At 37.6% G+C, this 20,613-nt stretch overlaps 1 protein-coding gene across 1 annotated transcript; it reads right to left on the reverse strand.

Annotated features, from left to right (window-relative positions):
- Positions 1–19,889: 19,889 nt before the first annotated feature.
- On the reverse strand, positions 19,890–20,339 carry LOC149384919 (uncharacterized). The gene is made up of 2 exons (XM_089626201.1): positions 20,178–20,339; positions 19,890–20,069 (listed from the first exon to the last, which is right to left on the reverse strand). Exons 1-2 carry the CDS (start codon positions 20,337–20,339, stop codon positions 19,890–19,892), a joined length of 342 nt encoding a protein of 113 aa, XP_089482327.1.
- Positions 20,340–20,613: the final 274 nt, after the last annotated feature.

A 20,613-nucleotide genomic window follows, 5' to 3' on the forward strand; every position in this document is an offset into this window, starting at 1 on the left:
TCTGCATGTAAACAAAACTTCAAGTGTTAGATAATTTTAACGATTTGATGTATCATATAAATATAAAACTTACGTTCTTCATGCGATGGGTCGAGAACCCAATCGTCCCCTGTCGAGTCTTCGTTTTCTTCTTCGCGCGATTCGCATTGTTCTTCGCTTGTATGGCCTGTAATATAAGTAAACGTACACGTAAATAACAAATCGTTTAATAAAAGGGTAAACACATATTTAACGTAAAGGATTTGATTACCTTAAACTCATCGCTCATATATCATTCTATCAGCGTCTCCCATTCGGTGTCGAGCTTAACGGTCCTCGGTTTCATCGACCGCGCCACCTGTACACTGCTCTTGCAGTCGATGTCGAACCATGACCGCAAGGTATGCCTCAAATCGCGAAGACGAGTCTTCGCGTCTCGAATGATTGCCACATCGAAAATCGCCTTCTTCTTCCCGGTTGCATCACCATCGACTCGAATGTCGTACTTATCTCGAATCGCTGCTCGGATCTCGGCCTCATTCGCCGGCCCCACGTTCGCATTCGTCCACCTTGGGACCGTAGGCGAGATCTTGTCTCGGACCACCAACTCGAGCGTGTTCGCGAACGTCGCGAGATCCAGATCCATCTCGCGCTCTGGCTGCAAGAACGATTGAAACTCCTCGTTATAAATAACGACTTCCTTCACCCCGGGGCGCCGTGCACGCTCAGATCGAAGCCCGACCGTCGGCCCACGCACGGCCGGTTCGATATCCTCGTCTTCTTCTCCGACGCCATCGCGTACGGGCGCCGACTCGCAATAATTCGGGAGACGGGCTAAGTAGTCAATTGAACCCTCTGGTCTAGCTCGATTACGCACAAAGTTCTTGAGCGTTCCAAGGTATCTCTCAAATGGATACATCCACCGCATATGAACTGGACCTCCGTTAATTGCCTCCTCCGGTAGATGCATTACCAAATGAACTATGATTGTGAAGAAATCAGGCGGGAAAATTCGTTCCAGCTTACACAATATAAGCTTCACATCCTCCTGCGTCTTCTCAATGTCTGAAATTACCAGCGTTCTAGAGCAAATAAGTCTGAAGAAGTTGCAGAGCTCTATTATGGCGTCTCGAATGGTTCGATCCAGAAAAGGACGAATAGCAGGAGCCAATAGGCACTGCATAATCACGTGGCAATCGTGAGACTTCAAACCTGTCAACCTCCCATCCGCGGTAACATTCTTCTTCAAATTCCCAGCAAAACCATCGGGAAATCTGACAGATCTCAAGAACTCAGTAAACCGCTTTCGTTCTGAAGGTGTCAGAGTGTATGACGAAGGCGGTTTCATCCATCTATCTCCTTCTTGGTACAAATGAAGCTCGTTCCTTATGTTCCAGTCCGCCAAAGTCAGCCGCGCCTTATCTGTGTCTTTCGTCTTCCCCTCGATGTTTAGCAAGGTACCCAGAAGATTGTCGCATACATTCTTTTCTATATGCATTACATCGAGGTTATGCTTCAGCGTAAGACTCGACCAATACGGCAACTCGAAGAAAATACTTTTCTTTGTCCAATTCAGCTCACTCGCATCGCGCTTTCGTTTCTTCTCGCCGAAGTCAGGGTGCTTCCCCGGGGTTGCATCTCCCACTAATCGCAATTTTCGAATATGTCGCTCGCTGATTTTCTCACTGGTGGTGGTCGTTTCTCATTTCATACCTTGTACAGTTTGCTCTTCCTCATCGGGTGTAACAACGGCAAGAATCGACGATGATCGCAGTAAACAATCTTGTTCTGAGCCTTGAAAGATGGTGTGTCGTTGTTACACGTCGGACAAGCAAGGTACCCTTGACCACTCCATCCCGACAAACTGCTTCTCGCTGGAAAATCATTCACCGTCCATAGAAGTACGGAAAACAACCTGAATAGCTCACCGGTCGAACCATCTCTCAACACAACACCGGTTTCCCACAATTCCTTCAGCTCATCAATCAGCGGTTGTAAGAAAACATCCATGTCTTTTCCCGGCGCACTACGACCTGGTATAAACAATCTTAACATCAAGTACGATGTTTTCATGCACAACCACGGCAGTAAATTGTACGCAGTCAAGACTATCGGCCACATACTGTACGATAAAATCATGTCACCAAATGGGTTGAAACCATCGGCGGCAAGTCCAAGCCGGACGTTCCTCGGTTCTGCCGCAAACATGGGATATTTTCGGTCGATCTCCTTCCACGTTGCTCCGTCTGCAGGATGTCGCAGTACACCATCCTCCTTAATGCGTTCATTCTCGTGCCACTGCATCTCTAGAGCTGTGTGCCGACTCGCGTACAGTCGCTTAAGTCGATCTTTCAGTGGAAAGTAGCGCAACACTTTATGCGCTATTTTTATTCCACCGTCTTTCTTCAGCCACCGGCTCTCATTACAAACTGGACACTCGTCTAGATTGGCGTTGTCCTTCCAAAACAACGCGCAATCGTGTTTGCAGACGTGAATCGACTCGTAACCCATACCAAATCGACGCAATTTCGCCTTTGCTTCATAGTGTGACTCTGGAATCGTGTTGCCGATCGGATGAGACTTTTTCAGTACTTTCAGTAGCTGATCAAACGACTTATTCGTCCACTTGTTCATCACTTTCAAATGCATCAACGTGAGAACAAAAGAGAGTGACGAATACTCCGTACAACCCGGCCATAATTCTGTGTCCAGGTCGCTGAAAAGGTCATCGAATTGTCCACTCTAGTATTCTGCATTCGGGTCAATAATGTCATCGTCACCGTCTACGTCGTTGTGATCTAAGATATCGTGTACAACATCAAACATCTCGCCTCCTCCTCTGTAATCCGTCTGATACTGCATTACGTCATCTTCTTCCTCCCCGTGAAAGTTCCACCTCGTGTAATTCCTCTTAAATCCTCTGATAAAGAGATGATTCTCTATATCAGGAATTTTTTGCATCAACACGTTGTTACACCTCTTGCATGGACACTTAACTCGTCATTCGATGTTTACGTGTTGTCGGGCCATTGCCATGAACTCTGTCATGCCAGCCGCAAACTCAACGCTTAAACGTTGGTCCTCGATTATCCAATTCCTATTTGGATAACTCATTTTACCTATAGATTGAACATTTCAAAATTTAGTAGTTTTCGGATTTTATTTTATAATTTCACGATCCTACCGAAATTTCGGCAGAACCTCCCCTATAAACTTAACAACCCGGCATCAAGCTTTTAACTTTAAAACCTGCATAGAAACATCCTAAAACTAACAATAAATCCAACCTCAGTGGTTCGATTATTAAAATTCATAATCCATATCAACTAATTAATTTCACATTTTTAATCATTTCTAACAATAATTAAATACAATTCCATTTAATTTACATAAACTAACTAATTGTTTTTACATAATTTTACCTAATATAAATATTTATAACTAATTTAAATATTTATACCTAATATTAAAATTTATAACTAATTTAAATATTTGTGTAAACAAAACTAATTTAAATATTTATAAAATTTATAACAAATATATAATTCATTTATAACTAATTAATTCATTTATAATTTATAAAATTTATAACAAATATATAATTCTATAAATATAAATTATGTAAATATAACTAATTAATTCATTTACATTTATAACTAATTAATTCATTTATATTTATAACTAATATATTTAACTAATATATTAATTCTATAAATAACTAATATATATATATATAAAGTTATAAAAAAAAAAAAACTTACCGATATGTATGTGACGGGTCGGAGCGCGCGGGAAGCGGGGAAGCGGACAAGGACGGCGTCGGCGGGGAAGCGGCTACGGCGTCGGTGACGGAGCGGCGGAGGAGCTGCAACGGGAGAGAGAGAGAGAGAGAGAGAGAGAGAGAGAGAGAGAGAGGTAAGGAGAGAGATGTGAGGAGAGAGAGAAGTGAGGAGAGAGAGACTAACCGGGGAGGACGAGGTTGGCGTCGACGGCGTCGGCGACACACGGCGGAGGAGGGCACACGGCGGACGGATGGCGGAGAGGAGAAAAAGAGAGAAAAATGGCGATTTAGGTTAAGAAAACGAAATGGGGGAACTCAGTCGCGATTTGGTATTTAAAGACATTTAGCGACGACTAAATCGTCGCTAAATGCACTTAAATAACCAGGCATTTAGCGACGACTTCTTCGTCGCTAATAGTTTTCATAGATATTTAGCGACGATTTAGTCGTCGCTAAATCATTTCGTTTCAATTAAATGAGAGGGATTTTTCCCTCTTTAAAATTCGTTAAAATTCGAAATCGTTTAGCGACGATTTGTTCGTCGCTAAATGTATAGCGACGACAAAAAAATATTTAGCGACGAGAAAATCGTCGCTAAATGTTTTCGTTTTAATTAAATTGGAGGGATTTTTCCCTCTTTAAAATTTGAAATTAATTCTACATTATTAGCGACGATATTATCGTAGCTAAATGAATTCACAAATCATTAGCGACGATTTTATCGTCGCTAAATATTTTCCCGCAAACTTAGCGACGAGAAAAAAGAATTAGCGACGAGAAATTCGTCGCTAATTATCTTTGCCACCAAACTTTAATATTTTTGGCACCAAAAAATCAGCGACGCTATTATCGTCGCTAAATGGGTGATTAGCGACGATTTATTAGCGACGATTAAGTCGTCGCTAATAGTTTCGTCGCTAAATGTGGTATGTCTTGTAGTGTAACTCGTTTGGAATCATGGAAAATAAGAAGGGGAGAAAGAGAGAAAGTAAAAAAAAATTGACAGATGGAAGTCTCTCGTGTAAAAATTTGGATGGATTTTATTTTTCACCAAAATTTTCATAAAAAATAAAAGCTTTTAATTAATTATAATTGAATTGAAGATCATACCATGCAGTTTCTTATCATTTTTACTAAAATAATAAGAAACTGGAAGGCGTTGTTACTCATATAAATTGCATAAGTCCGAGAATATGCTCGGATGTTCCGAGAACATAAAGAATTCAGCAGTGAGCTCAAGTCAAATAGGCCTGAAGGTTCATGAAGATTAAGGAACGAACCGTTCATAAGTCAATAATGAACCCTATCAGGCAAAACTTCGGAGAGAAGATAAGATGGTAAGTCAAACATAAGTCAAAACAAGTCAAACACGTTCAGGCAAAACTCATATAAATTGTATAAGTCCGAGAATATGCTCGGATGTTCCAAGAACCAAAAGAATCCAGCGCTGAGCATGATTCAAATAAGCCTGAGGATTCATGAAGGTTATGGAACGATCCGTTTATAAGTCAATAACGAACCCTATCATGCAAAACTTCGGAGAGTAGAGAATATGGTAGGTCAAAGACTAGCCAAAACAAGTCAAACACGTGTGTATTATTAAATATTAAAGCAAAACGCTCACATCGACGATTATGCCGAGCACACGAAGAATAACCACTCATTACATACGTTTTGGGAGCGATTACTTGATAACTATCAAGGACGTGATACTATTCACCACACGTACTCGACCCAATACGTTTATAAATAGAAGAGAAACTCGCTGAAAAAAGACAATTTACTTTTTCACCCAAAAGTCACAGGTCAGAAGTCTCATCTATCGTTGAATATTCTCATTTAATTGCTCTATTTTATTAGATTCGTCTGTCCTATACACTCGGAGTTTCTGAAACTGTATTTTCGGATCCAAGTATTTTTCGTGAGATATTTGTTATACTAATTCTGTCTGTCGACACATAGTTTAAGACACCGCGATGACAAATTATGACTTTAGCAACTCGACTTACCACGACAGCAAACTTGTCAGTTTCTTTCATCCATGAAAGGCATTAACAATAAGAATACCGCTGTAATGGATTTTTTGTGAATTTGCGGTTATGTAACAATCTTTGATGATAATACTGCTCATGATCGCCAAATTGTATTTCAGGCGTTCTTGTATAGTCATAGAGTTTTAAATAAATTACGCGAATATTTAGCGTATTTATTTGTTAATACTTTTGAACCATATTCTAGACAATACTTAGCGTCAAAGATTAATACGTTGTTGAACTACGAATCTGTGGTCGAAGATTCTACAAATTTAGGACTGATCAGCCAAATCAATTTGAACCATCTCAAGGTCTTTCACATTTAACTCTCTCAGAGCAACAACAACAAAAATTGAATTTTAAAATATTGCAGAAACAGCGTATATGACAATGTAATATGGGGCGTACTTCTCTATTTGTCCACAGAGCGACCATCAATCTAAATTTTTTGTACATTTTTGTGACACGTATGGTAAATGTATCTATTATAATGTTATTACTAATTAATTCAAGTTTTTGACAAACTCTTTTCAATGTGTAAGGCAGCTTAGTGGACCCACTTGTCAAATGAAAAAAATGAGCTCGAGTCAAACAAAAAAGAAATTATAACAATTTAAATTTATTTCTTAAACTTAGTAAATTGAAATTACATGAAAGTAGTCGAATAATTTCTTTTAGTTAAAATTATAGCTTAATAATCCAAATATTTTCTTAAGTTTTATATAATTATAAATTTTAAGTGCAGCTCACACAAATCTTTGGAATTTAAAATCAAGAATCGTCCTTTTTTAGAAAGATAAAACAAGAATCGAGAGCCATCACATAGCCGATTATATTTTTATTTATTACGCGTACAACTAGATCCTTTGATAATCATTTTTTATAGATATCATTCCGCCCTTGATTATATGTGCAATGAGTTGGTATAAAAAAAAAATTAAAAAAAAGAAAGAAAAGAAAAGCAAACAAACACACACAGTGATTCAAACCCAAAGTCTTCTAAGCACCAATTACAGCCGTAGAAATATTTTAAATGCAAATGTTCGAGTCATCCACTTCGCTATCGGAATCTAATCAATTTCCGGGCGTACTATTTCTAAAATAATAAATACCGCGTTATTCGTATGAAATAATACCTAAATTGCGAATAGCGATAGCCATATGTAGAAAGAACAGTGCTTCCGAATGACAAAAGTTCAAGGAATGTGGAATCCAACACGGCAAAAGTCACCAGCTTGGAAAAAGATAACATCTACCACGACAAGGATATGCAAAATTAATTGCAGTAAGTAATTAGAGAATTTATAGTAATCGTGTAGCTCCAAGAATGGACATCGTTGAATTAATTAGGAAGAAAAGTTTCAACCGTCCCTATTAAGATTTAAGAGAGATAACAGATGCCGATGGTATTTTTTCTATCAGCGCCACCAGCGTCCTATGTAGAATGGCACGTGGGATCCACCACAAAAGATTTAATAAATGAACTAATAATAGTATAGAATCAACAGCTTTTCACTTATGAAAAAAAAGACAATAGTATGCGCAAGTTTTGTTTCATATATATTCCATACCCAAAAAACAAAATATACAGAAGCAAGATTAAAGATTAAAGAGTTAAAAGAAGAGAAATTTTTTTCCATTAGAGAAGAAGTTTTTTAAGACAGAGAATGTGTTTATCGCATATGTGTTCTTTTCTCATTTTGAAACTATACAAAAATATTATTATTTAATATTCTAAGTTATTGTCTTGTTGAATTTGATTTTTTTTAAATTGATTTTCTGTTTATATATAATATGAGGGTGTCAAGATTATACAAGACTACATTCTCTTTTATTTAATTTAGGTTTAGTTTAGGTTTAATTTAACTTGTTGTTAAAGTTTAATTTAAGCGGAGTTCCGAGTTTGAGAGCCGACGGTGGACGAGCTCGGGGCTTGCCTCTATCCTCCACAGGGGGTGGGCCCTCAAGAGCGTAGAGGGCCTCGCCAGAGCCTCAGAAGGCTTTCACCGGACTAGCGGCGACCACAAGGGGTAGATGTCTCGGTTCAAAGCCAAACGTGACCGCTCGGAGGAGATCTAGAAGAAACTACAAGGAGTCGAATTGAAGTGAATTGGGTTTGAGGTTGAGAACTTCTTGACAATGTTTTATTTATTTATAGTAAATCACTACTACAAATACAGTTTTCCGGTGCGGATGATTTTTGGGTGCCACTTTTCGCACCTAAAAATCGCACCAAAAACGACTTTCGGGTGCGAAAAGTCGCATCCAAAAGAAATTGAAGCAACTAAAAATTTTCGCTGATTTTTTTAAATTTAGGTGCGACTTTTCGCACCCAAAAGTCCATTTATACCTTTGGGTGCGACAAAGTCGCACCCAAAAATCAAGGTTAACTTGTGGGTGCGACAAAAGTCCAAATATTTTTACGTGGTCTTTTTCCCCCGTTTATATTAATTTTGACCAGTCAGAACATTGGGTACGACAAAGTCGCACCCAAAAGTCCATTGGGTGTGACTTTGTCGCACCCAAATTATAGATCTGGTTATAAAAAAATTTCAGTCTCAGCTTATATATGTATCTCTCTCACGCTCTCACTCCCGATTTATCTGGTCCCCTTCGCCGCCCGAGCTCGCCCGTCGTTCCGCCGCGGTCCGACAGCCTCTCCGGCCCCGGTAAGACTCCTCACATTCTCTCTCTCTCTCTTTCTCTTTATCCTAGTCTTTGTCTCTCACGTTATCTCTCTCTAGCTCATTTCTCTCCTCTACGCGCTCCGGTCCTCACTGTGTTGAGCTCACCGGTCGGAGCTTCAAAGTCAATGTTGGTCACCTGAGCTCCGCCCTGGTCCGACAGCCTCCCCGGTAAGTCCTCCTCTCAATTTTTCTCTCTAAATCTCTATGTATCTCTCTCCAGCTCACACTCTCTCTCAAGCTCACTCTCTCTCATGGCGATTTTAGGAGAAAATCAACAACAAAAGGTATTTCTTTCGTTTTTCTGTTACGATTTTCGTCCAGTTTCAAGATCTCTCAATTCCGTTCATTGTTTGGGTTGTTTTTCGGAGAGGGTTTATGTGGATTTGGCTCGTTTATGCAGGTTTCTTCGGAGGTTGCTTCGATGCTGCAAGGCAGGTTCGAAGTTTTCACGTTCAATTTCTCTGATTATTATACACACACATTCAGTCAAAAGTATCGCAACAGAGTCATTCAAGCAAAAAAAAAAGCAAATTTATCTTTCAAGTTTATGTAAGTTTATGTATATTAGGTATTGTACACTATGAAATATCAATTTGACACTAGAAAGTACTCTCTATTGAAAACTCCATTTTTTAGAGCATATTTTTTTATTTTAGAAAGATGAATTACTGTGATAATTCAATGGATAAGTTTATGTCCTTAATCTCTTAAGCTTGTGAGCTTGTGACTATCACAAATTTGGATTATATTCAGTTTCAAAACTAGAAGTTTGTGACTATAAATAGCATGCCTTGTAAGTGTTTGATGAATGTCCAAAACCTGAAATTGTCCAATTTTTCCTTCGTTTTTTAACCTTCTTTTCCACGTGAGAAATACAATTGTGCATGTTTGCCTTGTTTACTCTCTGTGTAATGATCTTTTGATACAAACAAACCTGATTTGGCTTGAAACTGTCTACCATGTTGTGATTCAATCAGTGGCATTTCTTTTTTCTGAACGAAAACGTTGGATTTATTAAAGGAAATCACTTATGTGTATTATACTGCTAAAGATGTCTAAATTAAAGGCAAGTTGATTGTGTTGTTTAATCTCGTTGACTAAACCAATTAGTTGATTGTGATCTTACCAGATTTTATGGACAGTAAAAGAATTGAACATAAACAAGCTTTTGGGTGAAAATTTTGTAGAACTCATCAACAATGGGAATGGCAAAGAGAGAACTCTAGTTTGCAAAAACAGTCGACCTACGGTGCGTTTGTTTGTGTTTCGTGTCTTCAGATTGTCAAATGTAAGAGATTATTGAATATCTGTTTGTGGCGGTCATATTGGCAGATAGGTCGGTGAGTCTTTGGTGCAGCGAAGTGACTCAGAACAAGAAGATATTTCGTACATGTTTGACGACGAAGTCACGACCCCTGTTAAGGCCTGCGGGGACTTGGCATTGCATGTTGGGCAAAACGGTATTAATATTTTTTTGAACTCTGTTGGTCGCGATTAAGTAATCTGGTAAGATAAGAATGTCTCTTCATTAGTATCCTTCATTGTGTATTGCACGTTCTTGTTGCAGATTTCATTTCAAGCTGATTGAAGTCAAAGATGAGGACGCGTCGATCTCGTCGCCGAAGATGACCAAAGCTGATCAAGGACGATGACTGCAATGAAGGGTGAGACATAGTAGCCATAACTCTGATTAAGAATCTTGAGACTTGACTAGTGTATTGCAGCGTGTCTGACTTTGGTGCACGTTTAAGGCGAGTTATTTCCTTAGAAATTTAGATAAGGTTTGAATCTCATTGAGTTTATTTATAGAGATCTCTTGTTCATATGGATCCGATATTCAATTATTAATTTACGTAGTTTATTTTACTTTTTATATGATTTGTGGGATTGGATATGATATTAAAAGAGTTTGAGGCTGAGATCTCTTGTACGTATGTTGAGTATGTGTTTCAAAGTTTGAGGCTGAACATATTTAGTTGCTTTTCATTTTCATAAATAAATTAAGAATCGAAGTCACTTTTAAATCAGGTGACAACTAAAGCACTGTTAATAATTACGTTTTTCAAAGATTTAAAGTCACTTTATAATAGAGCGACATCTTAAGCACTATTTCTTTTAACCCACAAATGACTATCGGGTGCGAAAAGTCGCACCCAATGGTCATGGCGGGAACTATCGGGTGCGACTTTGTCGCACCCAATGCTCTTTTACCCGCCTTTTCCATGGACTTTGGTGACTTTTTAGATGCGACTTTAGGTGCGGAAAGTCGCACCTAAATGTCGCACCCGAAAGTCAAGACTTTTGGGTGCGACTTTTCGCACCTAAGACATTTAGGTGCGGACTTTCGGGTGCGGAAAAGTCGCACCCAAAGTCGCACCTAAAGATATCTTTGGGTGCGAAAATTGACTTTTGGGTGCGAAAAAAGTCGCACCCAAAGGTCTTTTTTGTACTAGTGAATGGCTATTATAGCAAAGTAATAGACTTATAAGTTCAGTGTCTTCTGTAATGAATTTGAACCTTGTTACTCATGTAAATTGCTTGAATCCGAGCACCTACTCGGAGGCAATGAGAACAGAAGGAATCCAGCACCGAGCTCGAGTCAAATAGGCCCGATAGCTCATGAAGGTTAAAGAACGACTCGCTCACAAGCCAAGAACGATCCCTACCAAGCAGAACTTCGAAGAGAAGAGAAGAGAAGCTGGTAGGTCAAAAATTAGTCAAAACAAAACAAACACGTGTAAAATAAAAATAAAAAACGCTCACCTCGACGGTTATACCGAGCATACGAGGAATAACTACCCACTACACACGAAATGAGAATGGTTACTTAATAATTATCAAGAACGTAGGATTGATCACTACACGTCCTCGACCCTAAACTACCTATAAATAGAGAAGAAGTACGCCGGATGAGATTCATTCACATTTTTCGCACGCAAAACATAATAAGTCCAAAGCTTCATCTATCATTCAGCACCCTCATTTACTTGCTCTCTCTTATTAGATTCATCTGTACTTAGGGATAATCTTGCTTAGACACTCAAATTTCTCAGGAGTACGTTATCATAACTAAGTACTCTTCCTGAGATAATTATTATATTAATTTTGTCGGTTAACATACCCTGAAAAGCTTTTCTTTAATAACTTTTTATTTATTTTAAGTGAAAAAATTTTACAACTATTTTCATTAACATCTCTTGCTCACTCTCTCTGGACTATGTATTCTTTCACGTCAAGGAATTGTTGTGGATTTTTATCTTACAATCATTTAGTTTAACTTGCTGAACATCCTTGAGATTAAATTTATGCTCTTTGTCTTCAAAAAAACCTCTTCTCTAGTGGAAAAACATTTGACTGTTTCTTTTTTCTTTTTTCTTTTTCTTTTTTTACTTTTGTATTTTTTTTTTTATGTCTGGAGATATAAAAATAAATACCTCCTGTTCTTTTTATAAGAGAAAAGTTGTTGTTTAGTTGTTCTTAATTTATTACATTTCTCTTAGTGGTGGGTCCCATGCAATTCCCCATTTTTTTTTAATTAGAACTAAAGCTTGTCATATAAAACTTGGGAAATGGGATCTCTTAGTCCCGTCCCATATTTTGCGAGAAATGGGACTCTCCCAAAACCATAAAAAATGGTACCATAAAATTCCGTAACCATTTTCTATGGTACCAGAAATTCTCGGCACCATATTTCTCGGTTCTGGGATTCTCATATTTATATTTTTCATTTATTTTAATCGGGAATGCATTAAATACAATTTTAAAAATATGATACTAAATGGTGCTAAACGGGGATCTCATTTCCGTCCTATTTTTCGGATGGTTCTGGGACAAAAATTCCGGTACCACATTTCATAATACGGTTTTTTTATTTATCTTATGGTACCAATAATACGGGAAATAAGGTCACGCGGGATCCCATATAAGCAGTTTTAAATTCAGGACATACAAATTCACATAGACGCTGATGGCACTGATGAAAAAATACCGATGCCATATATCATCCTTTTTAAAGTGGTCGAATCATTCGGGATTTCCTATAGAAGGAAAATCGAAATTCCGTATAACGCATAAATTACACGTTTACTAACATATTTAAGATGTCTAACGCACTAGAAAATGCAGTGTTTATAAGGTGCCCATTGAGCGAGGAAAAACTCTACTTTTCTTATACCTCATTTGGAGCTTGATTTTCAGTTGTATAAATCTAATATAATATTCGGTAGCTGGTTAATTAGCCTTTTTTTTTTAACTCAGAAGCGACCAGTGAAATTATATAATAAAGATGGCGCACATAGTACGTTGGAACACGATCCGTAACAAGATGCATCATACGATAAATAAATTAACCATGCGTAAATTAAACGTGTCACGACCTCAAAGCTAGCATATATAAATGAGAGCTTTTTTTAAAAATCCTTTGGGCCGAAAACCTTAAAGACATTTAAATGACAAACGTATCTAAAAAATTGGGACCAATGTTTATTTTACTTTACATGTTTATATCCTGATAAAAAAAATCCATAAAAACATTACTAAATTATAAACAGCACGTGTCATTGGTTCAATTCCACAGCAGAAAATATTTTAAAAAAAAAACATTTCAAAAAGCATACATACATATATTTGACCCCTTAAATGTCACAAGTGATCAGTCCATACATACACACTTCACTTACCTATCATATTTAGATGACTCCTTCTATGCCTTAGCTTTTCTTTTATAATCAGTCAATATAATAAATATGAGTTGAAAGACTCGATTAGTGGATAAATAGATTATCTATTTCTATTATGATATATAAATATGCAAATAATATATATATATATATATATATATATATATATATATATATATATATAAGAAGGCACATTCATACATTGTCCGTCATATTTATAACATACTTAAGAACTCTCTAACCTAGTTCCTATACGTTATTGGCCCCGTTTGGTACAGATTATTAATCCCTGTTTTTTTAGAGAAAACTAAACCATTTGTTTGTGTTTGGTAAAACAGTTTTTGGAAAAAACTTTAAAAACGATTTTAAAAATTGTACGTGAGTCCAAAAAACTAGAAATCTTAGCTTTTGGAAAAAGCGTTTATGTATGTGGTATATAATTACTTAAATATCATCACGTGATTGTCATTTACTTCTTAGTTCCCGGAAATTTGATAGTACACGCGTCCTTGTCCTTATCCCTTATCTCACTTTCCAATAACGCCACATTCTCTACATTGCCACACGTCCTTGACTTTTCTTTCCTCACCCCTTTTACTTTTCTCAGTCATGTTTTTTATTTTTATTCAGCCTGCACAATTACATGTTCTCTCCTCTCTGAGCAAAGCAAACAAAAATGTATGTACTTAAAAAAACTATTCCCAATTACAAAAAAATAAAAATAAAAAAATAAAAATAAAAACTATTCTCAAGGTTTGGTTAGCATTAAAGACAAAGACGTTCAATTATATATACACATTGACATTATATTAGTTCTTCTTGTCTTTTATATTATTTAATTTTTTAAACATGTCTATTTTAGTCTTTTTACTATAATATATTTATTTTACCAAACGTCAAATCAGTTTTTGTTATCAGCAACAACTGTTTTATAAACAGTTTACCAAACACATGTCAGTTAAAAAAAAAAAACAGTTTTTTTCAAAAACTAAATCTAAAAGCGCTTTTTTTTAAAAAAACAAAGCTATGTCAAACGATGCCATTATCATAACTTTATGTATATAATTAACACACAAAGTGGTCGTTTTAAGTTTCGCCTCAGACCTTCCATTTTTTCTTTTGGACGTCTATCTACCTATGTTTCATCTTGGGATCTTTTAATAATTACACATTTCTTTACATTATGTCACTGGGTACGGGTGTGTACACTCACGATGAGTAATTCCCTACCACACTCTCGCGTTAACTGAATGGTTCAGAGAGTAGATGTGTCGACAGACAGGGCACTACTACAAAATACCCTTTTAGAGTCGCTCAAAAAGCGACGCGTTATATTTTGGGCGTCGTTTTTTGAGCGACGCATATGCTAGTGACGCCCAAAGGTTTGGGCGTCGCTTATGACCGAGCGACGCTGCACGTAAGCGCCACGTTAGATTGGCGTGTTTTTTTAATTGGGCGTCGCTCTTTTTATTGGTGTCGCTTAATAACCTGGAGTCGCTCAGAAGTTGAGCGACGCCAGTTTTTCTGGAGTCGCTCAATTTCTGAGCGACTCCAGGCTGGCGTCGCTCAATTTTTCAGCGACTCCAGCCAGTTTGGAGTCGCGACTCCAAAAATCTTTTTTTTTAATATTAAAAAATACGTTTACCCACTATAATTTTCCCAATAATCATGAAAATAATCTCAGAATCTCTATATCATATTCAAAATTAAGAACCCCCAATTTCAAACATTCATAAACCCTAAATTTAAAATCTCGTCCAAAATTCATGAGAAACTCAAACAAATGCTTTCAATTCACACTTCCGAGCGCAAATCAATACTATTCGGTTACTAATCCGTATCAAATCCACTTCAATTTTACAAATCCCAACCAGAAATCAAAATTCCCAATCTAAGAGCAAAACCCTAGATTTCCAAAAATCCAACTCGGGTTTGATTTTCTCACCAAATCTCTGTGAGATTCCGACTCCCCGGTGTGTGTTCTCTCTCTCCCGGTGATTCTTTCTCGAGCCGGCACCTTGATGGCTCGCGGCGTTCTTGCTTCTCGGAATAGCATGATGAAGAAGATCAAAATGGACGGCGGTAAATAACAACAAATGTACATCCTTCACACCGAAATCAATAAAAAAAACCTAAGAATCTTTACTCATAACATCATGAAATAAAAAAAAAAACCCTAAAACTAATCTCTTACCCGTGCGTCACGACTGAAAACGTTCACCAAAACCACGACGCCGGGTGGAGTAAAGTGCTAAAGATGTGTAATGGTGGTGGACGTGGTCGGTGGAGATGTGTAATTGTGGTGGAGGTGGGTTTCAATGGAGGATTTTGGGGTTTTTGGAGAGAAAATGTCGAAGAAGAAGATGAAGTGATAACTGTTGTGCGAAATCTCGAGACTTATGCATTTAAAAAAAAAAAAAAGGGAGGGGGGGGGGGCCCATGCCACGTGGCCTGGCGTATTTTTTAAATATTAAAAAAAAAGATTTCTGGAGTCGCTCAAAAATTGAGCGACTCCAGGTTGGCGTCGCTCAAAAATTGAGCGACTCCAGAATTTTTTTTTTTAATATTTATAAAATACGCCAGGCCACGTGGCATGGGGCGTCGCTTGCTTTTTGAGCGACGCCACGTCACGTGTATCTGGCGTCGCTCAGATACCTGGCGTCGCTCAAAAAGCGAGCGACGCCCCATGCCACGTGGCCCAATCAAATTAAAATGCATTAATTTCAATCTTATCCACGTCAAACGAGCTCCAAAAAATAAGGTTATGCGTCGCTCAAAAATGTACCCGACGCAAATATAGCGACTTCTAATATGTATTTTGTAGTAATGGCGGTACCATCAAAATATTACAGTTTCATATTACTTTAGCATTTTATCATTTTAGTCAACTGACTACTTAGTTTATTTATGAAACCATAGAATTGAGCTATAGTCCTAAAATTTATATTTCAAGTTTTAGTTCTTCTTACGTATTTTAAAGCCGGTCTCGAGACTTTACTCTGTTTATCCTAAAAACGTTTATCTCATGTTTAATACGAGGGTTTATTGTTTTTATTATTATTTGATCTACTATATCTCTAGTGTAAAACTGAGAGTTTCGGGATTCGAAAGGGAATCAACAAGGTCACATTGAAAAGGTTTGAGAACATAGACGTCTTTTGTTTCTTCTAACATTTAAAATGCACAAAAAATATTTATCAAAATAATTCTTTACATTTTTTTCAACGAGGAGTGCCTGGTGAGGAGTGCTTGGTGAAGCATACATGGTGAGGAGCACTCGGTGAGAGGACTTCACGAGGATGGACTCGATGAGTAATACTTGGCACGAGTACTTGGATAGGCATACTCTATAAAAGAATACATGAATGGATTGGTTTCGAATGATATTTATTGACATTAAACTGATGTATTTATAGCAGTGAAATACATCAGCTCCAAGTGGTTTGGTGTAGAGGTCAGCGAGTTGGTCCTTGCAGCATATGTAACCTACCAGTACGAAAGTTAATGCAGCGGAACAACAATGCAAACGCGGAGTAACGATTAACAACAGATCCATTGAATGCCTGACGTAATTTTTCGCGAACAAAATGACAATCAATTTCTATATTATTTGTACGTTCATGAAAAACGGGATTTGCAACGATATGAATGACTGATTGATTATCACAACGGATAAGAATATGAGTATTAAGATGAACTCCCAAATCTTTAAGAAGGGATTTAATCCATTGCAATTCAGCTGTGGTTGCTGCTAATGCTCGATACTCCGCTTCAGTGGAAGATCGAGAGACAGTAGATTGTTTCTAGAATTTCCAAGATATTGGGCTATCACCTAGCATGGTAAAATATCCAGTGAAAGAACGTCGACTAATGGGACAACTGGCCCAATCAGAGTCATAATACCCAGCTACAGTGAGAGAGCTTGTTGAAGAAAGGAAAAGTCCTTTTCCAACAGAGCCTTTTAAATAACGAAGAATGTGATAAGCAACGTTGAGATGAGCAGAATGTGGAGTTTGTAGGAATTGACTAAGAGTGTTGACATCATATTGAATGTCAGGTTGAGTCACAGTTAAATATAAGAGCCGACCAATAAGGCGACGATAAATTGTAGCCTCGAAAAAGGAGTCCCATCATTAGGCATTAAACGAAGGTTTTGTTCCATTGGAAAAGGGGATTGTCTAGAACCGAGCATGCCCGAGTCATTAAGAATGTTGAGGGTATAAGTGTGTTGACAGAGAAAAATCCCTTTCTTGGAACGAGAGACCTCAATGCCTAGAAATATCGTAAAGGCCCAAGATCCTTAATGGAGAAGGACTGAGCGAGGAAGATTTTGAGGTCAAAAATAACTTTTGAGTTATTTCCCGTGATAATGATATCATCAACATAGACGAGAACGAAAAGAGAAACATCCTTGAAATTATAAGTGAAGAGACTATAATCCGAAAGAGAGTGTTTGAACCCATGTTTAAGAAGAGTGGTAGAAAATTTTGCAAACCATAGACGAGAGGCTTGCTTGAGACCATATATAGATTTTTGGAGCTTACACACATTTTGAGTATTATTTTTGGAAAGACAGGAGGAAGTTTCATATACACTTCCTTGTGTAAGTCCCCTTGGAGAAAGCATTGTAAACATCAAGTTGGTGTAGAGATCAATTCTTAACGCAAGAAATGGAAAGTAGAAGTCTGACTGTTACCGATGTAGCAATAGGAGCAAAGGTATCGTGATAATCTATACCTTCTACTTGGACGTATCCTTTATCGACTAAACTAGCCTTATAACGCTCAATGGTACCATGCGAGTGATATTTTATCTTATACACCCATTTACATCCAATGGGTTTCTTTCCTAACGGGAGAGGGCAAAGAGTCCAAGTATGATTGGATTCAAGGGCAAGTATTTCCTTGGCCATGGCATCACGCCAATGAGAAGATTTCATTGCCTCGGAGAAAGAATGAGGTTCGTGATTCTCAATAATATTATTGAGAAAAATCTTGTGCGAATGAATCAAATGAGAAAGTAATAAACAAGATGCTAACGAATAGTTGGTTAAAGAAGAGATCTAAGAGCATATGTAGTCTTTTAAGTGACATGGACGACGATGAGACTGTGAGAGGATTCACAAAGTAAATCCAAGTTGGTAGAAGCTGAAGCGGAAGCTGGAACAATTTCATTGATATTTGATGTTGATTGTGTATCAATATTCGAAGTATCAATGTTTGGATTAGATGATGGAGTATCGTTTGGTAAAGTCTCATCATTTAAAGGTGTAATGGCTATGGAAATTTGATGATCAGTTTGAGAGATATCTTGAAATGGGAATATCGTTTCGTGGAAGATAACATCACGAGAAACATAAATTTTATGAGTTTGAGGATCATAATTTCGATAGCCTTTTTGGCCATAAGGATAACCAACAAAAATGTCGTATTTTGCACGTTCATCAAATTTATGTTTGATATACATGTTTTTAGTGAAACATAAACAACCAAAAACACGAGAATAAATGTGATATAAATGTGATAAACAAAGAGGGACCTTTTCCATATAAAAGATGATGAAGTGATATAAACTGAAGTTTTGAGGAATGAAGTTTGTTAATTAAATGTGTGGCAGTTCATAAACATTCTCCCCAAAATGAGAGAGGTAAACCAGCCTGAAAACGCAATGATCGTGCAATATCTAGCAAGTGTCGATGTTTTCGTTCAACAACACCATTTTGTTGCGGAGTGAAGATACAACTACGCTGATGAATGATGTCGTGTTGCAAAAACCATAAACTCATTTGAAGTAAATTCGAGGCCATTGTCAGATCGCACAGTTTGTAATTGGGGAAGAAATATTCCACCGTTACCATATTGAATATTTGATAGTGATGTATTGAATTGGCGATTGACTTGGTTGGAAAAAAAATATGAATGTTTTAAAAGCATGAGGTAATCGTCGTCCTCAGCATGCAGTCCTGAAACAAGCAATGATCCAAAGAAAAAATTACATCACAATTATTGAATTTGGTTAATTGTGAGATTGATATGAGATTAAATCTGAAAGAAGGAATGTAAAAAACATTCTCGAGAATTAATGATTTTGAGATTTTTACAATTCTAATATGAGAAACAAAGACATGTGAACCATCGGGTAATTGCACATTAATATTTTTCTTGATGGAAGAATATGAAAAAAATATTAAGAGAATAACATTATGTGATTTTATGCTCCCGAATCAATAATCCAAGTAGGAGATGAACATGTTAATATTGTACCTGCTAGTTGTTAAAGCATTGTCATTGTTGCCTTCATTTTTGCTGAGAAGAGCCAACAACTTGTGACACTGATCCGATGTGAGCGAACTTGCTGCAACCGTAGGAGTGGCGGACTGAGATGCATCAGAGCGTTTCCCATGTCTCTCGGGAAATCTATGAATCTGATAGCATTTTTCTCGAGTATGCCCGAGCTTGTTGCAATGATCACAGAAGGGTCGTGGACGTTTCCCATTGTGGTGATTCATCTGGTTGGAGGCAAAATGGAAAGCGGCTGATTCAACGCTTGGATTAGGTCAGACATGCAGCTCTTGTTGCTTCTCCTCTTGACGGACCAGGTTGTAGATACGCTGGACCGATGGAAATGGTTCCATGAGAAGAATTTTGCTACGTATCGCCGAGAAGCTGTCATGGAGACCCTGCAAAAACTCCATAGACCTGTCTTGATTTTTTTGTTCAAAAATAATTTTTCAATTTCCATCGATACAAGGAGATGGTGTAATGATTGAACTCAGCTCATCCCATAAAGATTTGAGCTCTGTGAAATACAAAGAAACAGTCATGCCCTCTTGTTTGAGAGCATAGATAGATTTCTTGAGTTGGTAGACCTTCGGAGCATTTGATTGTGAAAAACGCTCCTTGAGATCAGACTAGATTTAATCCACGCTATCAGCGTATAGAATGTTCGGTCGGATTTCTGGCGAGACGAAGTTGAGAAGCTAGCTTCCAACCAAATCGTTGCAACGCTGCAAATTCACCAGTGCACCTTCGTCGGTGGGACGTGGGAGAGAACCATCCACGAATCTCAGTTTGCTCTTCACTCGAAGCGCCATGGTAATAGCCCGGCTCCACGAGCCATAGTTGTCGCTGGTGAGGAGTGGGGTGACGAGGACTGAGGAAGGGCTGTCGGAGTGGTTCATAGTGTATGGATCAGATATGGGAATGGTGGAGGAGGTATTGGCAGGTTGGATATTTTATAAGACACGTTGGGTTGGTAAGCTTTGCTCAAACGAAGGAAAAAAAATCTGAGCTTTAATGGTGCTCTGATATCATAAAGAACGCATGAATGGATTGGTTTTGAATGATATTTATTGATATTAAACTGCTGTATTTATAGCAATGAATTACAAGTATGGAAAGAGATATACACGGAAGGAATACAGAAGGAATTTGTTACAACGAATTGCTAAAATT

The sequence above is a fragment of the Urtica dioica genome, chromosome 9, assembly GCF_054948205.1.
Source record: "Urtica dioica subsp. dioica isolate 48M chromosome 9, U.dioica_male_clone48M_v1_H2, whole genome shotgun sequence".
Classification (NCBI taxonomy): domain Eukaryota; kingdom Viridiplantae; phylum Streptophyta; class Magnoliopsida; order Rosales; family Urticaceae; genus Urtica; species Urtica dioica.

Coding starts and splice junctions, on each gene's coding strand:
- LOC149384919 (XM_089626201.1), bottom strand. CDS start 20,339: ATGAACCACTCCGACAGCCCTTCCTCAGTCCTCGTCACCCCACTCCTC. Junction 20,070..20,177: donor CCACCGACGAAGGTGCACTG/GTGAATTTGCAG, acceptor GATTAAATCTAG/TCTGATCTCAAGGAGCGTTT.